This window comes from Pempheris klunzingeri, chromosome 18 (assembly GCF_042242105.1).
Source record: "Pempheris klunzingeri isolate RE-2024b chromosome 18, fPemKlu1.hap1, whole genome shotgun sequence".
Classification (NCBI taxonomy): Eukaryota; Metazoa; Chordata; class Actinopteri; order Acropomatiformes; family Pempheridae; genus Pempheris; species Pempheris klunzingeri.
In genome coordinates this window covers 13,872,520-13,900,494 of record NC_092029.1, presented here as the reverse complement: position 1 = coordinate 13,900,494, position 27,975 = coordinate 13,872,520, and the positions used below count along the sequence as shown (strand labels likewise).

The window sequence follows — 27,975 nt, the reverse complement described above, 5'->3', positions numbered from 1 at the left end:
CCATCAGTGTGTGTGTGTGTACTGCCTATACGGGTGGTGCAGACCCAGCATGCCATGTTTAAGCCAATGTAAAATGTAGGGTCGTGACTTTTCTCAGATTAAACTGTCTGCTCTTAACTTCCAAACTTAATTAAATCTGCGTTAAAACTCTTAAAACTCTTTTCAATTCCCTCTGATCCATTCTTTTTGGAGTGACATCCACATGCAGCTGGTTATCCTTCACATTTCCTGCATCATGCACTCTGCACAGCATCCACTCATATAATGTAATATATGAGCAGCATATGGAGAGCATGTGTACCATACATGCAGGCTTAATGGCTCAGGAGATGGAAATAGACCATGAACTAAGGCTGAGGAGAAACAGACCTGCAGAGGAATGGGCTGGAGATGATAAGACGCATAAGCAATAACAAAGGAATGACAAAGAAAAATAGAATAAGAACACATTAGCTGGGATGGAAAAGAGGAAATCTGCACCTGCACTGTGGGGATTTAAGAAACTCAAAAGACTCGCAACCATGCACATGTACAGACTTACTCTCTCGGATGTTGTCAAAGGTCCAATTTTCGTTCTTGAAGAAAGGGTGGCATTTGATCTCATCCACTCCGGTGCGGCCCAGACGAACTTTCCTGCACACAGCGACAGGAGCAAGGCTGTAAGCAGAGCCTCCTCATCTTCAACACAAAACACACCCCGCTCGCCCCCTCCACCCACCATCGTCATCAACATGTCATCCCAAACACACAGCTAGTGGAGTGACCACTAGGCGCTGACCACACTGACCAGCCTGGAGAGCCGCATGACCACTGGTGGACACCGGCACCGCCTCTAACCAGACAGATAATATAGATCCAGGAGGAGAGAAGGAGTGAAGACTGCAGGATCAGACTGCAGGAGGCAACATCAACAACTCAAACACAACTGCTAAGGCTGCTGCCGCCTTCCCTCTTTCTCCTCTCTCAATTTAAAACTCCACACACACTCTTTCTCTCACTTTCCCGTCCCCCTTTCCTCCCTCCTCCACCGCTGGGTACAGGGCTGGAGGGGTGCGGCAGTTTGGGCTTGCCACGTGTGGGACATTCCAGACCCAGCCAAGAGGAAGAGAGGGCAGGGGCGGGGAGGAAGAAAGAGAGGAGGGAGAGTTTTTAAACCCCCGCAACAACAACAAAAAAAAAAATCTGACATGCAACCAAGCCAGGCGTAAAACAGGCTGTGTCTCAATGCAGGAGTGCAAAGAGGAAAGTTACAACAGAAAGGAGAGGATGGAGATATGGAAAGTGGCACCAAGAAAAGTTAGACGAAGAAAATTAAAAAAAATGTATAGTGAGAAGACGGAAAGAGGTAGAAAAAAATATCCAAAAGGAAAAGATGGTAATGCTCACACGAATGATTCAGCAAGAAGAGGCGACAGAGACAGCATGTGGGTTAAGTGGTAAATGAATGCACTGGTCAGTGCTCAAGATATGCATGTGTGTGGGCGTGTGTCTAAGCAGCCGTACACATGTGAGATTCTGTCTGTGGTGAGAGAATAGTGAGTGAGAAGGTAAATAAACTGAGTGAGGAAAAATGAAAGGCTGCTCTGTATTGAAGCAGAAAGGGCCTGTGTTTGAGCCCTCTCAGGGGCGGGGTTACTAATGTAAACAGGAAGTGGTTTCTTCCAGGGGGCTGAGCCACTTACCAAGTTGGCTACATGACCCACACTCACACAGTCATGTAACTTTTGCCTTTAATACAAATAATATGTTGATCCACATATAAAAATGGTACCATTAATAGGATCAGCAGTACTGTGTATGAAGGTTTGGAGTCACTGATGTCATTTTCAGCCAAATAGTTGAAGGCAGAGTATTGGTTCTATTACAGGAAAGTTTCATATTTTTCTTTTTGTCAATGAAAAGATCAACACGTAGAATGAAGTGACCCTTCCATCAAGTGTTGTCTGTGTAGCCAAAGTAATATAAGTTATTCCTCTGTGCCACAGACCTCCATTATCATCCAAACAAAATACATCAGTGAGCTACACCATCGCACTGCCCGAGATGCTCTTTCGTTGCACTGAACACTGGGCACTGTAGTTTATTTTGAATCAATTTCGCAAACTGTAAATACTCACTAGCACATCAAATGTGTATCAGTCCGCGGGTAAAAATAGTCCCCAACAAATACACATTTTGCTCCCGTTTGAAAACATTAGCTAAAAACAAAAGTGCCCAGCTATTATTTTAGATCTTTCACCTTTTTGAAAAGTGAAACTATATAATTGTGACCCGTTTTAAAAGAGTTACATTGTAAATAGGAACCAATACGATTGGGACAGAGAGCCCCAGACACGTCGGGGAAGTTGTTGGTGTAACATTCTTGGTTTTGGTCTTTTCATTGGACTTGTTGCCACAAAGTACAAATCTGAGTTGGGTCTTCCTGTGATGTAGAGTAGAAACGGAAAATCTAAGTATACAACTGTGGTCACATGATGACAGGGAGCCTGGTGTTGTGACATAGTCTAAATAGTTTGAATAGTCTGAATTCTTGTTAATGCACAAAGCAAAAATGTTTTTTTATGAGTTCCAAGTGCGAACCTGTCAGCTAGAAAGGCACAGATGAGGTCTTTGGCATCCTGAGACATCTCTACATCATCTGGGAAGATGAGTGTGTTCTTGTGGTTCATGATCTTCCCATATGTTCCAACCAGGGACTCGGCATAGAAGGGAGTTTCACCTGCAGAATAAGCAGTCTTGTACAATGATTGATATTTAAGATAGAAATGCTTGAGACTTTAACTGCAAACTACACAAAAATGAACAGTATGTGTCTGCTGGAGCTAAGTTATTAATGATTATACTAAATACTCAACTATTATAGCTTTTTCTCAACAACCAAGGGGCTATTACAGGCTTTTACATATTACAGGTGCTACATCGTATCCTGTTGACATGTTAGTCAATAATAAATATGTATGGTAGGTCACTTACCGACCAGCAACTCATAGATAAAGACTCCTACAGACCACCAGTCACACTCCCGGCCGTAGTAACCATCACCACCCTGAGACTGGAGCACCTCAGGGGAGATGTAGTCTGGTGTGCCTACAGCTGTGTCACAGTGCACCATGCCTGTCTGCAAACAGAAATATACACAAATAAAATCTACTATATAGAGGAAGCCAGACTGGAAATGTAGTGACAGTTAAAGGTTGGTGAAGTTACTGTAGGGGAGGAAGCAGAATAAATAAGCCATATTATTTTCACAGGAGTATGCTGTGTCATGTCAGAACCACGGCTGCAATGTAAATTTCTTTTTTTTCATTACCGCAAAAACTGTGAAACAGCACAATGTCAAGCAGGGAAACATGCCGGTAAGTCCTTTCATCATATCTCTGAAACCTTTACAATATTCAAGATGTTCTGACCATTAGTAGGAGAACAGACCATTTCACTGATTCAGGCATTGATAGTTAATTAAGGGCAGAGTTCAACCTCTGCTAGACTGGTTTAAACATGTTCTTACAACACATTCTGTCTAATGCTGAGCTCAAATATGTGATGTGTGCTTGTGAACCAGCTATTTAGAAATTGCTGTGGTGAAATCAAAAGGTGGAAAAACATTTCCTGACTCACACCAGAGGCGGGACCTCTGCTGCTCTCTAGATTGGTTGTTTAGCACAATAACATGTGGGGCATTTCAAAACAGCCTGATGCAAGAGTGCTGCATCGAGCTTCACTTCACAATCCGAGCACTTGGTGGTGCACTAGGGCACTGAAAAGTCTTGGGATGGAAAAGTCAATTCAGCGTCTGTTCAGCTCATCCAGGAGGTGTTTTCTCTTCAGAAGCAAAGGACTAAACTTCTTCCACCACAAAAGTTCTACGTCCAACACAGGCCCACACTTAACCTACCGAGTCCATCTTCATGCACGTGCCGAAATCTGCCAGTTTGAGGTGTCCGTTCTGATCGAGCAGCATGTTGTCAGGTTTAACGTCCCGATGGATGAAGCCCATGGAGTGGATGGCGTTCAGCGCCAGCACCACCTCAGCTGTGTAGAAGCGAGCCCACTTCTCAGGTATGTCGTAGTTCATGGTGAGCGTGACCAGGTCGCCTCCGGGCATGAACTCCATCACCATGTAGAGGTGGCGGTCGTCTTGGAAAGCGCAGCACAGCTAGAAGACAATAAACAGTCGCTTGGTGTCATATAGTGAAAGCCCTATGCGTCCATTTATTTGATACAGATTGACTTATATTAAAGTTCTTGTGTACCTTTTTATTGGCATTACAAAGCCAGACTCATTCTATTTTCATCTACATTGTGCATTCTGGGCATTGGTTTTATTTGTTTCTTTTACATCACAGTTAAATCCCTAGTTACCATCACTACACTGTTTATTTTGTATATTCATTTGTGCACTTTGCTACTGTTTGTCTGATTGGATGCTAATCAGCATTTGCTTGTGCTGGTACTTACTGTGAGCAATAACAATGAAACTGATCTAATCTAATTTTAAAGCACCAACAGCAACCCCCCGATGTAAAATAATTGTTTTGTATGTTGAGTTCATTGTTGAAAAATATCAGACTGAGTTATTTTTATCTATGAATGTTTTCTTAATTTGCCTCCCAAAAGATTCACTTTATCAAGATATACAATATGTTGGTATTGTGACACAAAATTGCATATTACATAATAGGAGATTATACATGTATACACACGTAGAGTTAAAGTCAACAACTGCCTAAAGGCTTAAACATTCTCACCTCACTCTTGTGCTTTATATAGACGTAATGACATTTAAAAAGAAAGAATAAGGGAAATTGAAAGCCAGAATTAATATTTAGCCCATTTGGTGTATGTGTAACATTTTGTTTTTCTCTTGAAATGGACTTTGCACATCAATCGCCCCCAAAGGACAGGAGATACAAGAGGGTTTTTTTTGTTTACAATATAATTAAAACATAAGGGGATCAGATGTGTGTGTGTGTGTGTGTTCAAAGGGGCCAGACATCTAGTAAAAACCTGTTTAGTCTGTGTATTGGAAGGAGGCTTGGTCTGACTGGGAATATACTTCTTTGTTATGTGTTTTAATGTTCAACCCTTTCTCTATTTTGTGTTTTTTCACTAGAATAAAACCTGCGTATGTGCACACCTGGACGACCCAGGCACTGTTGGAAAAGGCCATGATGTGTCTCTCCTCCCAGAAGAAAGCAGAGTCTGACCGCTTGATCATCTCAAACTTGTTGAGCTGCTTCATGGCGTAAACCTTCTGAGAGGCCTTGTGACGGACCTACGGCAGAGGAGGGCGAGTCAGAGAGAGAGAGAGAGAGAGGAGACGCCGGTGTGTAAACATGGACGAGGACAATAAGAACACAAACTGCGAATGCCACAATGTCCAAGATAACATGAGAAACAGTGAGAGAGACAGAGACAGAGGGGGAACCCATAATTACAGGCACACACCCATAGAAAGACATGCTTACACAAGATTTTGAGCACAAACACACTAAGCACCCCACGGCCTCCACACCCCCACACCAGACTTCACACTCTTCTCCCACGCACTGAGCCTGTCCAGACTTGTTTCTACCACAAGACACACAGCAGAGACCAGATTCAAGCTTCCACCAGCACAAGAGACAGACATCTGGAAAAACTGGGAGGTTGGAGCAAATTACTGCTCGCTCTGATTACCTTTTTTAAACTCAAAGTGACTAAAATTGGCCATTATGCGGAGAAAGATGCCAATTATATTTGAAACACCAAAAAAACAGGATGCAGATGTTGCATATTTTGCATGTTTGTTGATTCACAGATTGCTGCTCCCTCTAGTGGTTCACATTTCTGGTATTTTGGTGCACATTGCTGAATTCTTGAGAAACTCTGCATCCAGTAAACCTGTAACACACTATTAATCTCTTATCAACTCTTTCCAGGCTGAAACATCTCACCAGCTGCACTTCTCCGTAGGCTCCTCTCCCGATCAGCTTCACTTTCTCGAAGTCTTCAAGCTTCACCTGCAGCTCTCGCAGCTGAGTCACTGTCTTTTCATCTGAGGGACGGACACACACGTTACCACGGCGACACACATGTCAAGCTCCAACCATTTCGGCTAAAAGGCGCGGGGTCAGTTTACTGCTGGATCAGAGAGTTTATGAAAAGTTTTACCAGTCCAATATAATTAAAGCCACAGTAGATTTCAGATGAGAAACACACATTAGTAGTGCAGAGGGTGTGTAGATTTAGCCTGTGATGTTAATTAATATCTTTGAATAAGTCTAAACAATGATGGCGAGTGCAAAAGATTGAACAAAAAATGGATCTGAAAAAGCAGAAAAGCTGCACAAAAGTGACTCATATCTAACTTTTTGTGTTATTTTGACTGTAAAATCTGTCAGGGCCAAATAGCAGATGAAAATCTGAGTAGAATAACAAAATTTCACTAATAATCAGACTATGATTGTGTTAATCCATCCATTTCTTATCTGTTTTGTGACCTTTGGCAGAAACAACAACCACTGTGCTGTAAACAGTGTCTCTACAGCGTCGCCTGTTGAAGGATTTAGATTTTCTTACAAGATTGGAAAGTCATCATCTATGCATGCACGCTGTTCTGTAAAGGTACACAGAACATATTTGTGTGCATTTACAAATAAGAAACATGCTCAGTTTCTCACAGCTTGGCTCTGTTTAGTATTTCAGAACTTTATTGGCATTTTTCAAGCTAAGCATGAGAATCTTGACCTTCACCAAACACACTGTAGCTCTTACATCGGTTCAGAAAGGCCTCTATGTTTTTGTTTTTCCGCAGGGCAGGATAGTTCAAATCATGAGCCAAGGCGTTCATGGCGTCCTGAAAGACACAGAAGACAAACAGCTCAATTACAGCCTGAAGAGGAACAAATAAACAGGAACAAAGTATGGATTGTCCAGGTTTAACCTAGTATGTTAAATTACTTATTCAATAACTATTTTGCCTCTCAAACTTAAACGCTGCATTGGAAAAACAATTATCATCCAACACTGGAATCACTATTGTGCGGTTTTGGCTGAATTTTTCATTAATGAATTGAGAAACATGAAAATATGATTATGTTTCAAAGCTGGTCTGAAGTTTCATTTATGTTGGGAAGGAAGGAAGGAATATTTTTTTATGACATTCTCATTAATCTGTCAGGACAAATCTTGTAAGTTAGTCAACCCTGACCCCCTCCTGGCTAAGTGAAGACTACAAAACTGAATGAATGGAGGAAGCGAAAAAGGAAGGAAGGAATGAAGGAAGGAAGGAAGGAAAGAATTACATTTTTTGCGAGCTGTACGCTCCCAAATGCAACATGAAGGGTGGAGAAAATGAGACTGCTAATGCGCAGCATGACAAGACAATGACAGGGGGACAATGGAGGTTGGAAGTGAAGACATAACAACTCATACAACAACTAATCACATGATGCTTTTACAGCCCCCTGCCCAAACACACAGACTATCACCTGGGCCCACCAACACCCGCTCCAGCCCAACAAACACAGACCCCTCCCTGTGGCTTAGCACAGAGGAGCAGTGGCAGCATCGGCCCAAAGCCGGGGCCTCAGTAGTGTCATCGGCGCGTAAATCAGCGGTGTTGAGTTTCACGTAGAACCAAAATGTCTCTTTGGTAACGCATGAGGCTGGTAGGGCAGCTGGGCAGGCGGGTGAGGGGTGTGGCATGACCCTCTGTTCCCCAAAAACAAGGGTCAAGTAGAGTCATTAAAGTGTGTATATGTGTGTGTGTGTGTGTGTGTGTGGGGCTGTGTCGGGTCTTTAGTGTCTATCGGCCTGTTTGTTCGGGGACATGTGAGTGGGTGGGCAGGGGCATGTGGAACAATTCTGCACCTTTAAATAGCAGCAGTGTGGAGAGATCTCCCCCCCTGCAGACGGGTGGAAATAGACCTGAAGGCTCAGAAGCTATTGTGGGACAAACAGCTTATGGGTCTGGATTCAGACTGAGCACTCGAGGATCTGTGATCAGTTTACACCGTGTGTGTGTGTGTGTGCGTGTGTTGTAACAGCCATGGTTACTGCAGTAGAGGAGAAACTCTGAGTTCCAGCCATGATGAACTCTGTAACATTTGAATTATATGAAAATATAGTCTCATTTTAGTAGATTCGAATGAAGCATTAGTGTGTGTGTGTGTGTGTGCGTGTGTGCGTGTGCGTGTGCGTGTGCGTGTGCGTGTGTGTGTGTGTGTGTCTAATTTGTGAGAATATGAGATTAAAATCTTCAAATTCTTCAGGCTGCTGCATCCTGTTTTCCATTCTTGTAACTGAAACCAGTTTTTACAGCTATAATAGAGGATATTATTTCATTATCATTTTGATTTAAATCATGTATTTTGACCATTGTATCTCACTAACAATATTTAATTGAAATCTGTTGTTGCCTCAGAAGCTGTTATTTACACAGAGTATCTGTCTTTGGCCATTTATGTGCTGATTAACTCTGATTGGTTGTTTGATTCAGACAACCAACCATTTTTAAAGAACTAAATACACACACAGACACACACACAGACACACACACACACACACACACACACACACACACAGACACACACACACACACGAGTGCACACAGATACACATTTTTAAGGGAACCCTTCAATTATATAATATATATATAATCAATACTGTTAGTCACATGTAATGGTCAAAATAAGCTATTTCATCCACAGTTATACTGAAGTAATGTTACCTATTGCAGCTTTTTAAAGCTTTATAAAGGTAAAATCCGTCCATTTTTAACAAAATCACCTTGAACACAAAATTGCAGTGTGTTTGATGAGTGTAGAGTTAGAAATCACATCAGTAACTTGGGTCTAAATCCAGTATTAACACTGCCTATCGAATTTAAAACTTTGTGACTTCCTTGTGAAATCTGTAGGTTTCATGAATTTTGATTTTGCGAACGTATCATTCTGCATAGTTCAGGTTATTGACAAAACTCACATTGGGATCCAGTGGACAACGACTGGAGCTAAGACCAGAGAAGGTGCTGTTTTTTAAGTATCTAGGGGCTAACCTGTGATTCACACCACTGTTTACAGTACACAATCTGAACACACAATCTTGCAGTGCAAAGGCTTCAACACTTAGATCCCTCTCCTTCGATAAGCGCATCAAACTGGTCTGATTTTCACCTCTGGAATCTGAACAAATCTAAACACGATCCTGTAGTTTAGGCTTGATTGTGTGTCCTCACCACCCGAGATAACACCTCCCACCCGCTCCACTGTGAGCTGATACTGCCTGAGCACATTCGGCAACAATGGGGGGGGGGGTTCTCAGGTGCTCGTGCAGATCCGGTCTGCACCAGTCGAAAGGGTATTAAAGAAGGCTGCCTCGAGAAAGCTGATAGAAAGTGGGCCTGTGTCAAACACAATTTCTTTATACAACATCTGATTTGTACATGTTCTGGCACACATTTGCATGTTACAGTAGCTACCTCTATTGATCACATAAGTGTGGATACTAACAACAATACGGAGAGACACAAAAAGAGAGTATGTCTTACAAATTTGCACTTCATCCCATCTGAGGGCTTTGGTGAGTAGACACATTCACATAAAGCACATTGAATGCATTTGTTATAATCATTCAGCTCATGTCTACATGTTCTCTGACAGCACTCATACATTCTGTTATTATGCTATAAACTGCTCAATAAGACTATTATTATATATTGTACACATTGCTCTCCCCACATATACGTTAATTCTGCATATGCTCCATATTAATGGTATTCGGGGATTATTATTAGTATTCACCAACAAGCTCAATGTAATCCGTCATTTAAAATGGATTATTCTACTGCTTAGCCCTGGTTCACAGTCCTGTCTGAAGCTGCTGTGAAGCAGCTCTAGATGATTATTTCTATTGATTGTTTTTTGATTAATAGATTTAGAATTTAAGTCCATAAAACCTCAAAAATGGGGAAAAATCTCCATCACAAGAGCCTAAAATGATGCCTTAAATTGTCTTATTATAAGTTGTCATATTTAAGAAGTTAGAACCAGTTAATGTTTGGCACTTGTACAAAATCAGCTGCCAGATTTATCAGTGACTGATGGTCTAATGTCAGTATTATTACAGCACAACATACAACCACATAATAAATAGATCATGTATTAATGTTCTGACTGAAAGTCCAGGTAATAATTGCCGACTTAGCACGTTTTAATAAGGAAGTTAGGTGGAATATGAAATAAAAAAATAAAAAAAAACATTTTCTAAAATGTTCACTGACTGAGACCCAAATCCTTTGTTCTACAGATAAAAAAACACTTCAAAAAAACACATCTTTAGTGAGCACACAACAACAATGATGGAGGACAAACAGGAAATAGTGATGTGAGGTCACTGCAGGTTAGCTCCATCTCAATTCCAGGAAGTGACTACAGCTTCCTGTGTGGTAGCTCCCTGCATCAGGCAACACGGTGCCCATTGTTAAGTCCACTGCAAAGCTGCTTGGAACCAGACAGTCGAGTTAAAAGCGTGAGGTAACGACTGGTGAGGTTCGGATGGACAGTCGATGTGGGCCAAGACGGCCTCATTTCACTTTGTTGTCCGATTAGGTCATCGTGTAACATAAGCTGGGTTTGCACTATTAAAGATGAGAACGAGTGGCTTTACACTGAACTTCACATGTGACTCATCAGCACTGAGAATAGTTGTGAGATCCTCCAGCAGGAAAACATTGCACAGAGAGAGGTTGTTTTGTGTGGGAAAACCTGCACGTAGAACATTAAATCTCCTTTACATGACTCGTCTATTCTCATCTGTTCATCTGGTTGACATACTGACCCCCTCTAATGAAACCTGAGCACGACTCTGTGGGTTTTTCTTTGCTCTAAATGTCACCAGGATGTCCTTGCATGGCTGGTTCAGTCAATATCAAACCTGTATGAAACACCTGAACAATTTCCTCATCAGATTATTTCATTTGCTGAGCCAAAGCGTGAACATGTAGAGAAGTATCCAGCCCTTACATCCCCCCGTGTCTCTCTGGATTCTCTTACAGGCAGTAAGTTTTCCATATTTAAATGTATTTTTCCCAGAAGTGCGGTGCTGAAAAATGGCTGTGCACGGGCAAACTTACAAGTAAAGTGCAGTTTTAGGCCTTGGCCTGGTGTGAGACCCTGTCAGGTCAGAGGTAAAGAACAAAAGGAGGCTTCCATATCAGTTCAGAAATGCGTGCTTGTTGTCAGAGGCCGGGACAGCGAGAGAAGCTGAGCCGTGGCAGAAGTTTCATCAAAGTGCATTCTTAGGACAGGTCAGGGAGAGGGCACATCAATTAGAGGCCACGCCAAGAGACTCAACGCTGATGGAGTGGTAAGAAAAGATGAATGACCGAACTATAATGTAGATCTTATGGAGAACACTAGATCTTATGTAGGTTCTTTTGCCTGTGTGTGGTAGTAATGCACCTTTACAGTAATGCGCCTTTTAAAATGTATCATGACTGATGATTATAAACCCAATTTCCTTTCATATCATCAAACTGTAAAACTGAGCAGTAAAATGTATCTAACACAAGGGGAAATGGCTACAGGTGGAGTGTAGGTGGAGTTTAGTTTCCCTAATCAAAAGTAATGATAAACAAAGCTAAATGGCAACTGAGCTTTTAACAAGCAGACATCTCCAAGTTCTTAGTTCTCCAAAGTATTAAAGAGAGTATTGTCCAATCATTCACTCCTACAAAAACAGTCATCAGATTAGATTGTGACTGGTTTTTTTTTTATGTAACTCCAGCTGCTCTGAGACAACAGTGTCTGTGATCATGACAGAATTACTACTGAGAGCTCAGCAACGTGTGCCACTCATTATCTCCCAGCCTGAGTCATGACACCTACCTGTGTTCAGACCCCGAAGGTAAACGCAAACTCACCAGCAGTGTTTCCAAGTATAGAGCCGACTCGGGGTTCCTCATCAGGGACTCCAGCCTCTTCAGCCGGCTTTCCAGCCTGCTCTCCGCTCCCAGCATGATCACAGCGCGGTGTGTCCAGGTCAAAGGACATGAAATGGTAGAAATAGTAAAAAAAAAAAAAAAAACACAACCACCTGTAGGCCTGTGTTTTAGTGTCGGGACACAGGCAGACGCGCTCCACTGCTGCTCGGCTCAGCTCCTCATGTCAGCTCCTCTGCAAACTGCGGCTTTGAGTTGTCAGGTTAATTATTCACCCTCCGCTAAAGTGCGCTGTCTCACCCCCTTTTTCTCATTAATATCTCGCCAGAAAGTGAGAGCTGAGCGGACTTTCTTTTTCTTTTTTTTTTTTTTTGAAGGAGCACTTCACGTTCAGGTGCGCCCCGTCTGTTCCCAGGTAAGAACAACAAAATCTGATCCGACCACAACGTGTCCAACCTGTAGGACAGACCGCTGCAAGTTAGACAGAATAAAACAGCACGACTTCCGGTTTGGACTGTCAAACTAAAACTCTGATTGAACTTTTCACCGAAAGATTAGACAGAATTTTTATTTTAGCCGAGGGGAAACACGAAGTAGGAAAGACTCCTTAGATAATTAATGTTAATATAAACAAGTATAATGGTAACAAGGTAATAGTGAGATGTGTATGAGAACATTCTGGTTGTATCCAAAATCAGTAAGAAAACTCCTCAAAAGGAAAGCTTTGGTATCACATGAAATATATATATTTTTTCATAAAGAAGATACATTCAAAATGCTTATTTTAAAATTGCACATTTTGTGAACAAATAAAAGAATTTCCAGTCAAAATAGGAAAAAAAAAAATCTATTTCGTATAACAAACTTTTTAGAAAATATTTTTTTTTTAAATGTTAAAATGTATTATTTGTAAATACATTTAAATATTATATTTGCATTTAAATGTATTGCAAGTCAACTGATAATCATGTAAATATATGGGGAAAAGTTCTTAGTAACATTTGAAATGGTGAGTTAAGAATTGACTTTCAAACTCAAATAAATCTCTTTTTTAAGTCTTTGTTTTTAATTTCCATTTTAATTATATTTTTTAAACCTCTATTTCGCCTGCAGACCATCTGCTTTTATTTTGAAGGCAAACCTATGCATCCGGTTGCATGCTGTCGTATTATAAGTGTCTTGGCAACATAAAGCTAATATCTGTTGATATGAGATGTGTGAGATAAGAGTCCTCTCCAGCAGCTTTGGTCTCTGTCTGACTGGGGAAAGTTGCTCCGGACCCCGGATGCCTCTGCTCCCCTAAAATCCTCCACTCAGTGTTCCCAGGAAACTCTCGCCAGGCCGGAATTCCTGCTCTCTTATCTCACTCATTTCTTTTACCGACACAGCTCAGGGCCTCGACCAACTTTTAGTATTCCAGGAATGCTGATGCGCTGCCTTGCAGACATGCTGGCACTAAAAATAGAAATTTACAGGGACCACAGTCCTTGTCTACAGCTCAAAATCCTTACAGTTTTATGTGTGTCAGGCTAATATAAGCCCACATTCAGATTTAGTGGGCTACAGCGCAACAAAATATCAGCTCTCGGCTAAAAATGACAAGAAAAAGTGCAATATGAAGAACTGAAGTGAAAACACACTAGACGCTTCCTTGCTCTTAGAATAACTTTTATTTATTTTACTTTACAAAGAGGTCTCCACCAAAGCTCTCGGTTACTGAATCTATACTCAAATACAAACACTCTGTGAATAATCTATTCAGACAGTGGGCTAAATGTTTGACAGGGGAGGTCAGAAAGTACCAACCAATTTCAGGCAACGACAGCAACAAAATTTCTGACACAAGTTTTTTTTTTTTTTTTGTCCAAACATTAGATTAACACACATCTCGTTTCAGGTCAGACATGGCAATGATTAAAATGTGCAATAAAACCAACAATGGCAGTCTTAACAATGTCTTTTTTTGGCCTCTGACGTCAGAGTAGAGGACCACTTGTTGACACTGCAGCTATTTGCATGGAGTCATGTCATCACTGACTCATACTAAGTCCCCTGGCCAGCCGAGGATGATGCTGACATGATGGCATGACCTGTGCTGAAGATGTAGTCTAGGAATGAGTGGGGGGGGAGAAATGTGTCGCTGCTGTAGGCACACACACAAACACACAAACTGATAGGCATGTTGTTTTTGGAATGACGGCAGGGGTGGGTCACATTTGGAGTTATTCTAGGAGTGGGTCATAATGGCCACTTATCCCAGGAGACTGGGAAGAAGCTTCTAGGTATGACACTGCTGTAATGTTAAGCAATACCAGGATGTAATGGGAAAATAATGGCAGCAAGGCGTGGAGTAAAAAGCTCCTATACTTGGCATTGGATGTCAGCAGTGTTCTGTCTAATCTTATGGGTTTCAGCAGACTGCCTACGGGCCTCTTGGTGCCTTCCTGTCAGAAAAGGGCAGGTGCAAATTTACAAAGGCGAACACTGCTCTCTAGTGGGCATAGAACATATAAAGATGGGGGCATTTAAGAGCTTCAGCACTCACAAAATACAATCATCAAAGAAAAAAAAACAAATGAAGAAATAAAGCACTTTTTTTTGTGAAAATCTACAGATGCATCATCCATAAGTTAATATAACATCAAATAATATCTGTGTATAACTAGAAAAACTGAAATCTTACAATGGGACAAAAGTGTTGAAAAAGCATCTAAGTGATCTAGCTGGATCAAATCTCATCAGGTGTCCCCTACAGCGGGAACTGTAATACTGATCGCTGCATACTACAGCATTTGACGGTTGAGTATAATACCACATTTGGTAATATTACAAGCCTGATTTTCAGAGTTGTCTGATCAAAACAAAAAAAAAAAAAGAAAATCAGAATCGGTTAAACTGGCATGTGCAATGAATGTTCTGGATTTTAAAGCAGACATGCACTGCACACGGCACTACAAGTGATTCAAATTCTGATTTGCTATCGAAGCTTTGGCAGGTCAGGTGAAAGGTGAGGGAGGATCTGTAAATCACACATTCATGGACCGGCGCCGTCAGCATGACTTAAGTGTTGGCAGACCATCTCGGCTACTGTATATCAGTAGGTGTCCCCTTATGTATTCTACTCAGTTTGACTTTGTTTTAGAGCAGCCAGGGGGAGCATCCTTTCTCCTCACATATTGTGTTATGCTGCTCAGTCGTCTGTCCTAACAGCCCAGCCAGGCTCTCTCCGCACAGCTCAAGGTGAAAGTTCTCTCCTCCCTTGAAGGGAGTGAGCAGAGAAGGGAATCACAGGCGGTCGGTTGTGAGGAGTCAAACCTCAGAACTAGCGCGTTACTGTGCGCTGTGTACCGTATTTAGATTGGGCGCTAGGCGGAGGGGAGAAGGGTCTTCTATATTCCTGGCTGTCGGTCAAAAAAATAAAAAAGCTCCTGAAGTCTGAGCCCCCGTCGGCCAGGTAACCCAAAACCTGGAGTGGGGAGTCAGCGTGGGATATGGGGAGAGGAACAATGTGGCTCTTTGTGCAAGCCGGGCAGAGAAAACAAACCGTTTCCCCTGGAAAGAGATCATGTTCAGGCTCCATCTGAGAAGACCACACAAGGCTGATCAGAGCCCTGTCTGCTGTGTGTAGCAAGGAGAGGAGGAGGAGGAGGAGGAGCGCATCTGGGCAGCCACACTAACTTGTGCACACACACACACACGACACACTTTAGGGCAATGTCAGACAGGGAGAAGATCTGAGATGCTCCATATCAAGCGTTCACGGAACACAACATAAAACACTAGCCAGCAATGCTCTTTGGTCCAGGACAAAACGTGTGACTGTGTTGCGTTCTTCCCCCCACGTTGACTTGTGATAATATGGCCATCTGGACTGCTTCCTGCGTTGGCACCCTGCTGGTCTACAGGCAGAGCAACACTGGTGGGCTGACAGGCTGAGGGACTGGCTGGACGGTGTTAGCACTGGCGTTGTCCACAAGAGGGCGTGGCACTGATTCTGGCACCGCCATACAGTGTTAAACAGGGAGTCTGTTCATAGGTGGAGGAGAGCAAAAAAACAGAGAGGAGGAGAAAGAGTGGTGAGATGTTATAGATTCTGGGTTGATTCTGTGTAATTTCCATTTCTAGCATATCTTATATCAACCCCTCCTGCTCTGGACACTCATTCCTTAATCCGCCCATTCTACATAAACACTGAGAATGAGGCTTTTAGTCATGTCAACACTCAGATAAATGTCGCACAGGGCACAATCAAACCAAGAACATCTGGCCTCTTTCTCTCTCACACACTAACACAGACTTTCATTCAAACACACATATTAAACGTAAACAGACGCACGCATACACACTCACATGTAAGGGCCAAAACCAGGGTTCTGTACTCCCTCTGTCCCATTGCGTTTTAGTTTCAAACGCTCAGCGAATACCCAAGTGGTGGGATCGGATTACACGGGGCTATAAAATATCCCAAATAAAGGCAAGGAAAACTGAGACGAAAAAACGGGCTGTTTCCTGAGGTGAAATCCTCCAGTTGGCTGCTGATTCTGTTGGATTTTTTTTTTAAAAGACTTTTAGTGGTGGAGACAATAGAACAGGACAGCAATGTTCGGCTCAGAGCGCAGAGGTGGCAAGCCCAAGTCGTTTGCACACGGCAGCCAGTTCCAACACAACGCAGGGCCATAAATCCGTCTGCACAACTCAAGCAGCGCGCTGTGATTTCATATGTAGTGGTTACTAAGGGGACACACCAAACCACAACAAATGACAAAGATTAAAGTGAGAACCAATTCAGCGAAAGGGGATCTTGTAACTTAGAGACAAAACACCTGGGATACAAGATAATAGTTTATGTTGTGCTTTCTCCATCCACAGCCATCATTTTTAAACATGATTATTAAGCTGACCCATGGCCTTTGGAGAGGAAAATGGAGAGAAAAGCAGGCCAGTTGAAATCCAAACCATCTCTGTAATATCAGCAGATTCATCTCAGGGCATACAATAAAATGGCAACATGATCTTGTTATGGCGAGATACCAGCGGGTGAGGACGGCGGGTGGTGTTACAGCCATTTGGACTACCGATCAGGCAAGTGAAACCAATAGGCCCCTTGATTGGTCCAAAGTAAGGAGGATTTTCTGCTGCACTCTTACAACAACATCTGGTTGGCAGGGGACAGCGGTGGTGAGTGAAGAGAAGGGAAAGGACTGAAAGGGGAGAGGAGAGGACCAGCTGAAGCCAGAACAGGGTGTCACTTTGACATGCATAATCGGAACGCTCTGGTTCTGCCCCTGCGTTTTCGAGCAAAGCCCCAGAGCTCTATCACAGCGGAGGGTTGGCTCTCATATTCACAGCGCCCTGTAGTCTGCCTAACAATCACCTCTGTCTCCACGACGACCTCAGAAACATATCTGCACTGCTTCGCTGTCCATGCCGCAAGAAGCAAGAGTTTGACTTTGGGGTCGCCCTCAGCCAATCTCACTTGATCTGTCTCTCCGTCTGGGTGTCAGGTTGGACAAACCATCCCATAACCTTAAGGTCACGGTTTTGATTTAGCTGCAGCCATCTGTCCTCGTCAAGACAATGAACCCACTACTTTCCCATACTTTGCAAACTGCCCTGGATAAAAAGCATCAGCCAATTGGTTAAAATGCAGAAATCTCCTCCCCACAGACACGCACTTGCATATCTTGGCAAAACTGAGCCTACAAAACGGGCTGCCATGCAAACAAAGCATTGTGACTGTCAGGTTGTGGTGAAGTGATCGCCTTTCAAAGTCACTCTCACTGCCTGTGCCCTCCACCTCCTTCCCCTCTTGTAACCTTAGAGCCCAGAGGAGTGCCAGGTTACTGGGATTCTCTCTCTTTGGCGCCATGCTGTTTAGTGACCATGCGCATACTGTGAGACCTGTGATCGAGCTTGTCCTGTGTGTGTGTGAATGTTCGTATGCACACAGTTTCCAATCCCTTGGGTTCCAATCCCAAATGACATTTAAAAATGATTGCTGGTTTTTAATTAGACCAACACAAAATGCCACAAAGACCAGCGGGATGTGATTTAGGAAGCTTATGCCAATACAGTTAGTAAGCTTGGTATATCCCACCCACAAGATCCTTGTGGCATGTCCTCTGTATGTATGAGTAATGAGGATGGACAAGGTACTGTGGTTGTGTCCCTTCTTCAAACGTGCAATTCAGTAACATCAGATGTAACAGCTAGAGAAAGTAATGCTATCTATAATTTGCCTCGCTTGTAATAGGATCTCTCACCTCCATCCTCTACTTATTCTGATCACGGATTCGTAGGCATCGCCTCTTCAGAGCTGGCTCCATGTCTCCAGCACTGGGCATGGTTGCAGGGCTCCGCAGGCTACCCTTGTCCCTGAGTTTGGGCAAGAGCAGCGGGGTGGTGGTCCCACCTGTCTTTGGCGCTGTGGGCAGGGCATAGGCATGGTCCTCATCAGGAACATGGGGGTCCTCTCCTACCTCCCCAACTACTGCTAAGGGCTCTTCTGACTGGCTGACTGGGCCCTCAACCCGCACTGGGCCAACAATAGAGCACTTGTTCTCTTTGATGGCCTCCAGCTCACTGAGTGCAGGCTCAGGGGGTGGTGCTGGTACTCTCTGGGGTAGGGAGGAGTCTGGACTGGCGGGTGTGGATGAGGAGGACATCCCATTTGGACCGTGGTCTTGAGATTTCAGATCAGAGAACATGGCATCATATGGATGGCTGCTCCCTGTGGGGCTGGGTGGGGTGTGTAAAGGTGGAGTGTGGGAGTCCTGGTGGTGGTAGACAGTGTCATGTGAAGGGGATTGTGGTAGAGGGGTAGGTCTGATGATGTCGTGTAGCCCTGATCTGGTACCCTGCCCTGTCCCTGACTCCCCCAGTCCTGACAGTTCCACCACTCCATTGGCACTGGGCCCCAGCTTCACGTGGGTCCTTTGAAGAACCCTTTGGATGACTTGTCGCTCTGACTGCTGCTGCTTATAGTCTGTCAGCCCCTCGGACTCTGGGGCTGAGCAGGGGGAGTCGTTGTACTTTGCTCTGGGGGAGGATGCTCCACTGTGGGGTGTGGATGCTGGGGATGGGAATGGCCTCTCTGATTTAACCCAGTCTGTGTCCCTTGTACTGGGGTCACTTGGCGAGTGGAGACCTTGTGTCAAGTTTCCACCCAATTTGTTGGCCACCAATCTGCTGTCTCCTCCAGGGATCCCTGGAGATGGTGGCCTGGTAGCCCTGGATCTACCCCGGTCTGCCCCCTCTGGCACAGGCTGGATAACACCACTGTGACTTGGAGTTTCTAGGGTTGCCTTAGAAGGGACTGGAATGGGAATAGGAATGGGTATGGGGACAGGTAAGGGAACAATGATGGGATAAGGCACCAGGACAGTGGGTTGAGGCAGAAGAGGGCTAAAGGAAGGAATACCAAAGTTCATTATTGGAGGCATCGGGACAGGACCTCTTGGCATCATGTTCAGGGGAGGGGAGTGCAACCCAGGGAAGTAGGCTCCTGGGAAGGGATGCATCAGTCCGGGGGGATTCATGGAAGAGGTCGGGGGCTGCAGGTGAGGAGAGTGAGGAGGTCTGTGGATGGGGCTGGAAGGGGGGCCTGGGTGTCTGGGAGGGTTGGCAAGGGGGCTTTTCAGGCCCTGAGCATGTAGTGGAGGTCTGATGAAGGGCATGGGGATTTGAGGTATGGGCTGATGTTCCAGAGGGGGACGAGGATGATGTGGAGGATGAAGTGGAGCAGAGTGGGTTGAAATCTCCATGGGAGGGGGATGTGAGGGAGGCTGGATGGGTCTCTCTAATGTCCTCAGCCCAGAGACAGGGACCTTGGAATTAGAAGAGGATGCCTCCGAGGGGGAGATGGAGGTGGATTCTGCTGCTCCATGGACTGGCGTAGACCCTTTGGGGGAAAGATTTTTATGACGAGCTTCTCCTGCACTGCTGCTGCTGCTGTTCCAAGACTCAGGTGTGAGCAGCTTTTGCCCAGTCACAATGCTGTCCGCCCTCCCCTCCTGGCTGGTCCTGCTTGGGCTGGAGCTGGTGAGAGCTGCACGGGCTTCTCGGTAGAAAACATCCATCTTGTACTGATTCAGACACTTGGTACTGCAGAACTGGAGTCGTTCCTCGCCAGATCCGAAGTCCAGGTATTCTTTAGTGTGGCGGACGTGCTTGCACCAATCACATACCTGAGGCACAGGGGAGAGAGACTGTGGGGGGTCATTGAAGTGATGGATCCTAGCTGAAAACTTTGTATAAATACACAGTAACGGGAGATAGGCTGACTTTATTCCAACCTCTTAAGGTGTATGTGTTTAAAGCTGTTTTAATCTTGTAATTTTATAGCATATTCATATTAATACTTTACATCAGGAAAACAAAAGATACATTGATAGTGTCTTACTCTGACATTGCTGTTTATCTTCAACACCAGTCTGGGCGAGTCCTCCGTATGGGGGTGCTGAGGGGATCTCTCACCATGGAGGTCTTCATCTCTGGCCTGACAGGGGAAAACCACAGCGTGACACACGTGACATGAACCACTGTGAAGCAGTTTGTCAGACCTGAGTTCACTCTACTTTTGATGGATTCATTCTCCAATTCATGATGATATGCGTAGGTACAGTTGCCTTCAATCAAAATGCTATACTGAAAATATGAGCTTCTTACATAACAAGCGCAAAATATAGCTTCAAATGAATTGCCTTGTCATCAAGGTTAGAAGTCATCTGAACTTTATGCATGGCACCAAACCCTAAAGTTCAGTAAAACAAAGGGGAATCACTGTGTTGTGAAACAGATATGATTCTACAACTGCTTAGGGAGATAATACAGGTGATGTATTGTCATATTATTGATGGCCTTGCCAGTATTAATATAGGAAATTCCTCTTGATTCATGTAATGTAATCTGCTGTGGATCTGAGTGCTCCCCCATCTCTGTGACCCACTGAGTCGTGTTGAGTTACGAAACATGAAGCAGCTGAAGGTAAGGTATGCGCTGAAAGTGGACACCTCGCCCCAGGCCTTCTGGCTTTCCTCTCAGACAAGCAGCGACAAGCCAACGGCAATGCTTTCCTCCCCGCCTCCGAAAAACTAGAGGGCTTGTTGCGCTCAGACTCTGTTCAGCCCTCCTTTTTGTCTCTGTTATCATGTGAAAACCTACCACAGTATAAACAACAGTGAGGGTGAAAGGTGATATAGCTGCTTGTCACGCCGCACCTCTAAAGAGGGTATATCTGTGTCGTTGTTGAAGGTGAAAAATCATGGCAATGTGTATCAGAGCAGTTCTCCATAGCTGCAGCTTTCCTGTCCTCCAGACCAAAGCCACTTAATGGATGGAACCTCCTCCATTAACGCGAAACTGATACTGAGTGTCCTCCACAAACTTTGACCTCCCTCCCACCATTCCTATACTGGATACTCCATAATAACTGGAAAGTGTGTTCTCAGAGATCCCCCCTTTTTAAATTCCTGTAAATTAATCCATCAGTTATGACCTCACAGGATCAAGAGTATCTGTTTCTGAAGGTCCGTTTACCTGCCAGAAACCACTTGATGCACCCGTAGTGTACCTGCATGTACGCGCGTGCAATCCGATGAACTCAACACATTCAAAAATATAAAAAACGAATGCACAGATCAGTCGTCATCAGTCGCGCAGATGTTGGGATTTCCACGGGATTTTACGTTTACCACTCACCTTATTGCGTTTGAAGTAGGCCCGTCTGCAGGCGGCAAAACACTTCTCGCTGCAGAAGCTCTTCAGCTCCGAACCCATACATAGAGAGTAGCGTTTTACCCCTTCCTTCTGGCACCAGACACACACTATCTGCACGTTCTGTACATCTTCCACTGCAGAGGAAAAGAAGAAAAAAACTGAATGCAATTAATTAGTGCACTTTGCAAAAGTCTTACTACCAAGCGTAACCTAAAATAGCTCAGTTCCACAGAGGTGTGTGTGACTGACACCAGTGTCACCCAGACAGGTCTGGGTGACACTGGTGTTGATTATGGAGGATTTTAAAAAGCCACATTAGAAGCCTTTACCTCTCAGTGCCCGAGAACAGCTAAGGCTAAGTGCTTTTCAGTGGACTAACAGTACAACTATTTGATCTCAACTGAACCTGAAGAGAACTGATCCTTTAGCAAATTACTTGATCAAGTTCATGTTGAATAATGTCAGTGTGTTTAAGAATCAGAGGATCTTGGCCCACAGCTGGAGGTGCTCCAAAACGTCCAGTGGGACATACTCTACTGTGAATCAATTAAAGAAGTCCTGAAGCAATATTCTTTCAGGGACTCCACAGATCCTGCTGCACCCCTGTTACTTCTTATCATGTGCACCGCTGCATTGTGCCTTACCAGCGCAGTCTGTTGATGATGATACATTTTGAACTGTTTAGACTGTGCATGTTGAAATGAAACAATGGTTCAAGAGTTGACTTTCACCTTCAGATTAAAGTTTTTTTTTCCGTCAGCATGAAGTGTACGGTGTAAGAGATGCAGCCCTTTTAATGCTATACATACAGTATTATCATTCCTACAGTGTTCACCCTGATAATACTCTCAAATCAAAACTGAAAGTCAGTACATTACTGTTTTAATGGTTGTTTAAATCTAGACCCAATGTGCAGGAGTTCACAGTCAAAAAAATTGAAAACATGTTACTGTCCACATGCTCATGGGCTGCACTGGCAAGACTTAACCACAACAAAAGTGATGGTACTGAATAATTGGATGCTGACATGTAATTGGAAAATCCTTTTTGACTGTTTACAGGGCGTCCATGTAACCCACATTTGTCCCTTCTGCACTGCTGAACCTGCACTCTGACCTGTCACATATAAACACATTACAAGTCACGCAATATGTGTGCATGTGTGAATCTGGGGGAGCAGCAATGCTATGAGCTAAAATCATATGTGTTAATGTGTAGTCTCATAGCCCACTACCTGCTGATGGCTTTATAAGGGGGACAATGACTGGGGCACTCTTGTGCTCCTTGGGAGTGGTCAGGGATGCACTCGCTGAGGAAGAAGAGGGTGAAGAGGAGGGGACACTGGAGGACTCTCTCTCTCCAGTCTTCATGGGGAGGACAGATTGACCGACTTTGGTGTCCAGGCTCTTGGGTTTTGGCAATGAGTTTTCTGAAAGACATAAAGATAACGTAATGCTTATGACTCAGAGTTTATTAATGTAAAACGATAGCATAAATCCACAGTATGGCTTATATGATACTGTAGTAACTTTTGCACTCATAACAATGCCCTACTCTAATTTTCGGTACAAACGTGTTGAGAAACAATAGACGTATCTGAATGAATGAAACTTGAGAACTACAGGAGAGTACGTCTAGCAAATTTGAACAGTGACTCAATGTCTGCACTAAAACCTGCAGAACCTGTTGGTGTAAATCCAAGACGACTCTTTTCTAACCGTGAACTGTCGACACCTGCCCTCACCTTTCAGCACAGACACATGCTGACGCCTTTCTCTGTAGTTTCTGATCTCGTTGGCCTCCGATTCTCTGAGGTCGACCTTGTCATAGCCGTACCATCCCAGCAGCTCGTTCATGGTGCTTTCTGCAAATGTCTGCATGAGAAAAAGAGGAAAAGAAATCACTGATTAAGGTTCTATGTAAAGGGATAGGGTAACTGAGCCCCAGCCTGCCTGCAAATGGGAAACTGTGACCGTACATCTTAGGGTTGTTAGTGGAACTTTTTATCCTATGTTAAACATAATCAGACCTTCCTACTCTGAATCAATGTGAGGGATTCTTTCTCAGCCCCAGCCCAGTTGGAGAAATGAATACGGGCACAGTGGAGTACAGTATGACGCTTTTTCCATGATGTATTCAAGCTGTTTACTCTTGCTAAATCTGAGACGGAAAGGTTTAAAACCTAACACCAGTGTGAAATCTATGAATCATCCTTTGTTTATCTCTTTTAATTGGAAAAAAGAGGGAGAAAAGAAAACTGTTCTCCACAGATGGGATGTGTGGTCCCTTTTTTTTTTTTTTTTATTACGACCAGATGAAAAAAAAAAAAAGAAAAAACACAAAGGTCTCTCTCTTTATCCACCCACCTCACTCTGTGGCTTTGGGAGAACCGGATTGGAGGAGAAACCTGATCCGGAACGGGCAGAAATCAGAGCGGGACACCCTACACCACAGCGAGGTCCCACGGTTCTCGGAAATGCCCCACTCCTCTCCCTTCTTCTCTCTCCACTGTCCACCACTCTCTCTCTCTCTCTCTCTTTTCCACAGCTTTCCCCGTCCCTCCCCTTGTCTCTCTTCCTCTCCTCTCCTCTTCCCTCCCTCACCTCCCATCTTCACTATCCTCCCCTCCACCCCAGCACCTTCCAGCCTGACACCCGACACAGCGCTGCCTCTCAGGTTTCACCCTTTTCCAGCACAGCCAGCCTGCTGTGGTGGTGTTGTAGTGCTGTAGTACTGACTGCACATTCTTTCCCCTGCTTTCCTCACTCCGACCTCTGCTCCGCACTAGGGCCTCAAAGAAATGGATCTCTCCCTCGCTTGCTCACTTTCTGCTGTGTGTGTGTGTCTGGGAGAGTGTGTGGGTGAGTGCAAGCAGTGGTATCATATCCTGCTAAATATGCCTAACGATGATTAAAGTGAAGTATCCAGTGTCTGGTGCTGCGCTTGGGTCTGACGTGGAGGGAGTAGGTCCGAATGTGGTGTTGAAACAGATGTATTACAGAGACAACACTAGGCTGGACCTCAGCTGAGCTAGAAATCAGTTGGCCTGCCCATCTTCCTGTCTGTCTCCCTTTTTTTTTTTTTTCCCCTCGCCGTCTTTCATCCTGTATGTTTTACATCACATGTTTTACATCATATGCATAAAGCTCAGTGTCATTTACCCTTTCTGGTTTCTTGTTAACGAAAAACTGGCAATTTTTTTTTTTATCCCACCCTTCCACTTCCCACAATGTTGTTTTTGTTTCTTTTTGGCAGTTCAGACAAACATCTGCTTTGTGAGAGTGACAAGCCATATCCCAAACCACAGAGAGAGTTGCAGCCAAAGGCAACAAACCGGGGCCGACCCTGAGATTCAGCGCAGGCAGGCTCACATCAAGCGGGGGTTGCATTTCACATGTTTTGATTAAAATTAGTTAAGTTGTAACACTACACCTCCCCTGGATATCAAGAGCTACAATCCAAACCACTTACACAAAAAGACCACATTTCCTCTCTCACGAAAAAAGCCAGAATCCCCCCCCCCTCCCTCCCCAAAACACACACACAAAAAAAACTGCTTGTCCTTTTAGATTTCTGAACTCCTGCTTGAGGGAGCTTCAGATATCTCTTACCACCACAGTCAACACTCTCAAATAGTGTCCATACCCAAACAAAGCAGGCAATCCAAGGATTAGTTTCCATGCAGTAACAGGCTCATAATGGTGGGAGGGAATCAAGTCTGTTACTGTGCTTTAACTTATCATTGCCTGTGCGCTGACTGTCCTTTAAACCAACAGGGGAGCGATTCTCAGAGCCCGTGTAAACATTATCTCTGAGTGGGAACTTTAGTTTGGTGTCATATTTGCACGCTTTAAAGCTTGTTTTATAGCCCTGTTCAGTGTTTTGCCCAGTGTAGGGCTGAGGTAGGCTATTTAAAGGATATAAATACCCTCTCTCTTTTGGAAGGCATGAGGGCAAGCCTCTGTGGTGCAGCAAGTGTGCGCACCGCAAGAGCGGGGAAGAAGTGACGCACATCTGGATCTCCGCTGGACATTAGCGTCCGGCCACAGCTGGCCTGACATGGCGTCACAGAAAGGCGAAGGCCAACCTACTCTTCTTCCTCACTGCGGACATCTATAATTAAAAAAGTCCCGTGACTCTGAGTGTGACATTTTGGATTTATAATTCTAAAGCTCGTTTATTATCACGAGTTTGTTGCCTCCTAATGGACGCAAACTTTGAAGGGTTATTTTTTTCTAAATTTGCGACAAAAGTGCGTTCGTGAAACATGATTGCTTACATTAAAGACACAAGGAGCGCATTCAGTGAACGTTAAACAGAGTGTGTGTCTGATTATTCCCAGCATTGATTTGTGCGCAGCTGCCCTCAGAGAGGAGACGTTTACGTGCGTACAGAAGTTGTCGCCCAGTCTATAACAGCCTCTCCGGATAGAAACTAATCTAAAAAGCGCCACACAAACTCTCCCTCTCACCTTCATCTCCTGGTTGATCTCCCTCTTTACGGGGTGCGCAGGTTTCCTGCTGCGTTTATTTTCCGGTGGTCTCCCTTTCTCCATCTCTGGCATAGTCCTGGTCTGGCTGGATCCGATCCGGATCAGTGTTGGGTGTCAGCTGTGAGGTGTTTTAGTGGCGTAGCTTAGAGTGAAAGCTGTCACTCCCGGTGACAGCGGCTGTCATTCCCGGACGTCTGAGTCCCTCATCTGGAGCTTCGCACCATTCGAGTCCACTGGACATGCGTGCGCTCCGGGCTGGAGGCTCCACCGCCGAACAATCCCCACTCTCTCTTCTCCAAGTGTGTCCACCGCCTATCGGGAGCACACACACCGCTTCCGGTTAGGACTTTCAGAGTAAATTCAATGACAACCTGATGTGGCCTTACATGTTTATAGTATGCAAGTTGAGGACAGCCAAGATTAATAATCAGCAACTCAATGATGGAACTCTGATGTTAAAAACAACAACAACAACAACACAATAATGATAATACCTACATTTATATAGCACTTTTCTTAACAACATTCTAAAATTAAAGCACTTTAAAAAACAAAGTAAAAACAGTTCAAAATGAGGATAAAACCAAAGGATAAAAGCACATGAAAACAATTAAAAGAATAAAGATGAGATCAGATAAATAAGAATGGTAAAAATCAAAATATAATATATATATATTTAGACAAAATGAAAATGTTTTGAGGATATGAAGAATCTATGATCGACATGCATCACAATTTAGGTTTCAAAACATAAGAAACAAAGACTTTGTCAGTGTGAGACATTTTTCATGCCAGATAATAATCCAGGTTGAATATTTGCACCATTTCCTGTTAACACAAACCAGAGTGAAACTAACCACTCAAAGATCTCTGATCAAAATGTTACTCTTTTTTATATTATTCGAATGTTACAGCATTTTTATCAATGCCCAAGCAAACAAAAAAATCAAGCACAGCACATCTGACAACATACCAGAAGCAATAACTACACATTTTGAGACTGATTGGTTCTGTTGATACACTATATAAATATTTCTTCTGTTTTTTAGTGAAATAAAGTAGCATTACTACAAACTGCCTAAAGCTGAGTTAAATTGTAATCTGCACAAGGAACTGCTGAGAGTATTTTTAAAACATTTTTGACACACTTTTTTGCTTTTATTATGAAAGCAAAGTCACCACGCTTCCGGTCTTATTTGTGCTCTTTGCTTGCAGCTTGACAGTGCCCTCTTAGGATAGGGAAGGGAGGGCCCTCTGAGTTGATGTAACCCAACACCTGGCGCCCACCCCTCCCAAATCTCAACAGATACATTTCATAAGGAATGCAAAGACTGTGTTTTATCTGAGGGGACACAGTACAAACACTGTACAAATACTCTTGTCTTAAAATAAAGAGATGAAAAGAGCGCGGTGAGTTAAATGATACCGTGGCAGAATGTATGGGGCTTTCTCAAATGGCATCTGTTTGATCAGTGCCCGTGTGACAGCGTGTGTGTGTGTGTGTGTGCGCACTGCGCAAAAACACCTGAAATGTCCACATTTGGCTCCTAAGCCACCCTTGCCTTTGGAAAGTAGCACATGTCCGAGGACCGGGTTTCCATTCACATATGGGGGAGGTGTGTGCGCGCAAACAACAGCTTTGAACATAAACATTTGTCCCATGGTTATTCTTGATGGGAAAGGCCAGAGGATTTATTACACTATCATGTTTCCAGGCGAATGATGAAAAGATAGACGCGATCGAGTTGCATTCAGCAACATAAACAAACATCAGTGTTATTTCCGACAAGTTGGACAACTATTTTACTCCTAGAATTTATTTTATCCCAGTTTATTTATTCTG

General features: G+C 43.9%; 2 protein-coding genes across 3 annotated transcripts in view; both read right to left on the bottom strand.

The window, feature by feature from the left end:
• LOC139217654 (rho-associated protein kinase 2-like) overlaps nt 1–12,024 on the bottom strand; it is a 30,968-nt gene extending 18,944 nt beyond the window's left edge. Inside the window, exons 1-8 of the mRNA XM_070849041.1 lie at nt 11,906–12,024; nt 6,757–6,838; nt 5,937–6,037; nt 5,138–5,275; nt 3,896–4,156; nt 2,974–3,118; nt 2,581–2,719; nt 542–633 (exon numbers count right to left, since the gene is read on the bottom strand). Of these exons, the coding sequence (XP_070705142.1) occupies nt 542–633; nt 2,581–2,719; nt 2,974–3,118; nt 3,896–4,156; nt 5,138–5,275; nt 5,937–6,037; nt 6,757–6,838; nt 11,906–12,001 (1,054 nt within the window). The 5' untranslated portion in view covers nt 12,002–12,024. The remainder of the gene's footprint in view (nt 1–541; nt 634–2,580; nt 2,720–2,973; nt 3,119–3,895; nt 4,157–5,137; nt 5,276–5,936; nt 6,038–6,756; nt 6,839–11,905) is intronic.
• Nucleotides 12,025–13,585: 1,561 nt separating this feature from the next.
• On the bottom strand, nt 13,586–26,409 carry LOC139218073 (sine oculis-binding protein homolog). 2 transcript variants are annotated; one of them, XM_070849608.1, is made up of 7 exons: nt 26,112–26,409; nt 23,385–23,514; nt 22,875–23,069; nt 21,623–21,774; nt 20,325–20,420; nt 18,187–20,130; nt 13,586–15,949 (listed from the first exon to the last, which is right to left on the bottom strand). In XM_070849608.1, the coding sequence occupies exons 1-6, from the start codon at nt 26,202–26,204 to the stop codon at nt 18,196–18,198; spliced, it is 2,601 nt and encodes an 866-aa protein (XP_070705709.1). In that variant the 5' UTR covers nt 26,205–26,409; the 3' UTR covers nt 13,586–15,949; nt 18,187–18,195. The 2 variants fall into 2 exon arrangements, with proteins under 2 accessions (XP_070705709.1, XP_070705710.1); XM_070849609.1 differs by having other exon boundaries at nt 18,187–20,109.
• Between the last annotated feature and the right edge of the window lie 1,566 nt (nt 26,410–27,975).

What these genes read in the sequence shown, in the direction of transcription:
- LOC139218073 (XM_070849608.1), bottom strand. Translation starts at nt 26,204, where the DNA reads ATGCCAGAGATGGAGAAAGGGAGACCACCGGAAAATAAACGCAGCAGG. An exon ending in AGATCAACCAGGAGATGAAG is followed by an intron (nt 23,515 to 26,111) that starts GTGAGAGGGAGA and finishes TTTCTCATGCAG; the next exon opens with ACATTTGCAGAAAGCACCAT. An exon ending in CCTTATAAAGCCATCAGCAG is followed by an intron (nt 21,775 to 22,874) that starts GTAGTGGGCTAT and finishes TTTCCTCTGCAG; the next exon opens with TGGAAGATGTACAGAACGTG.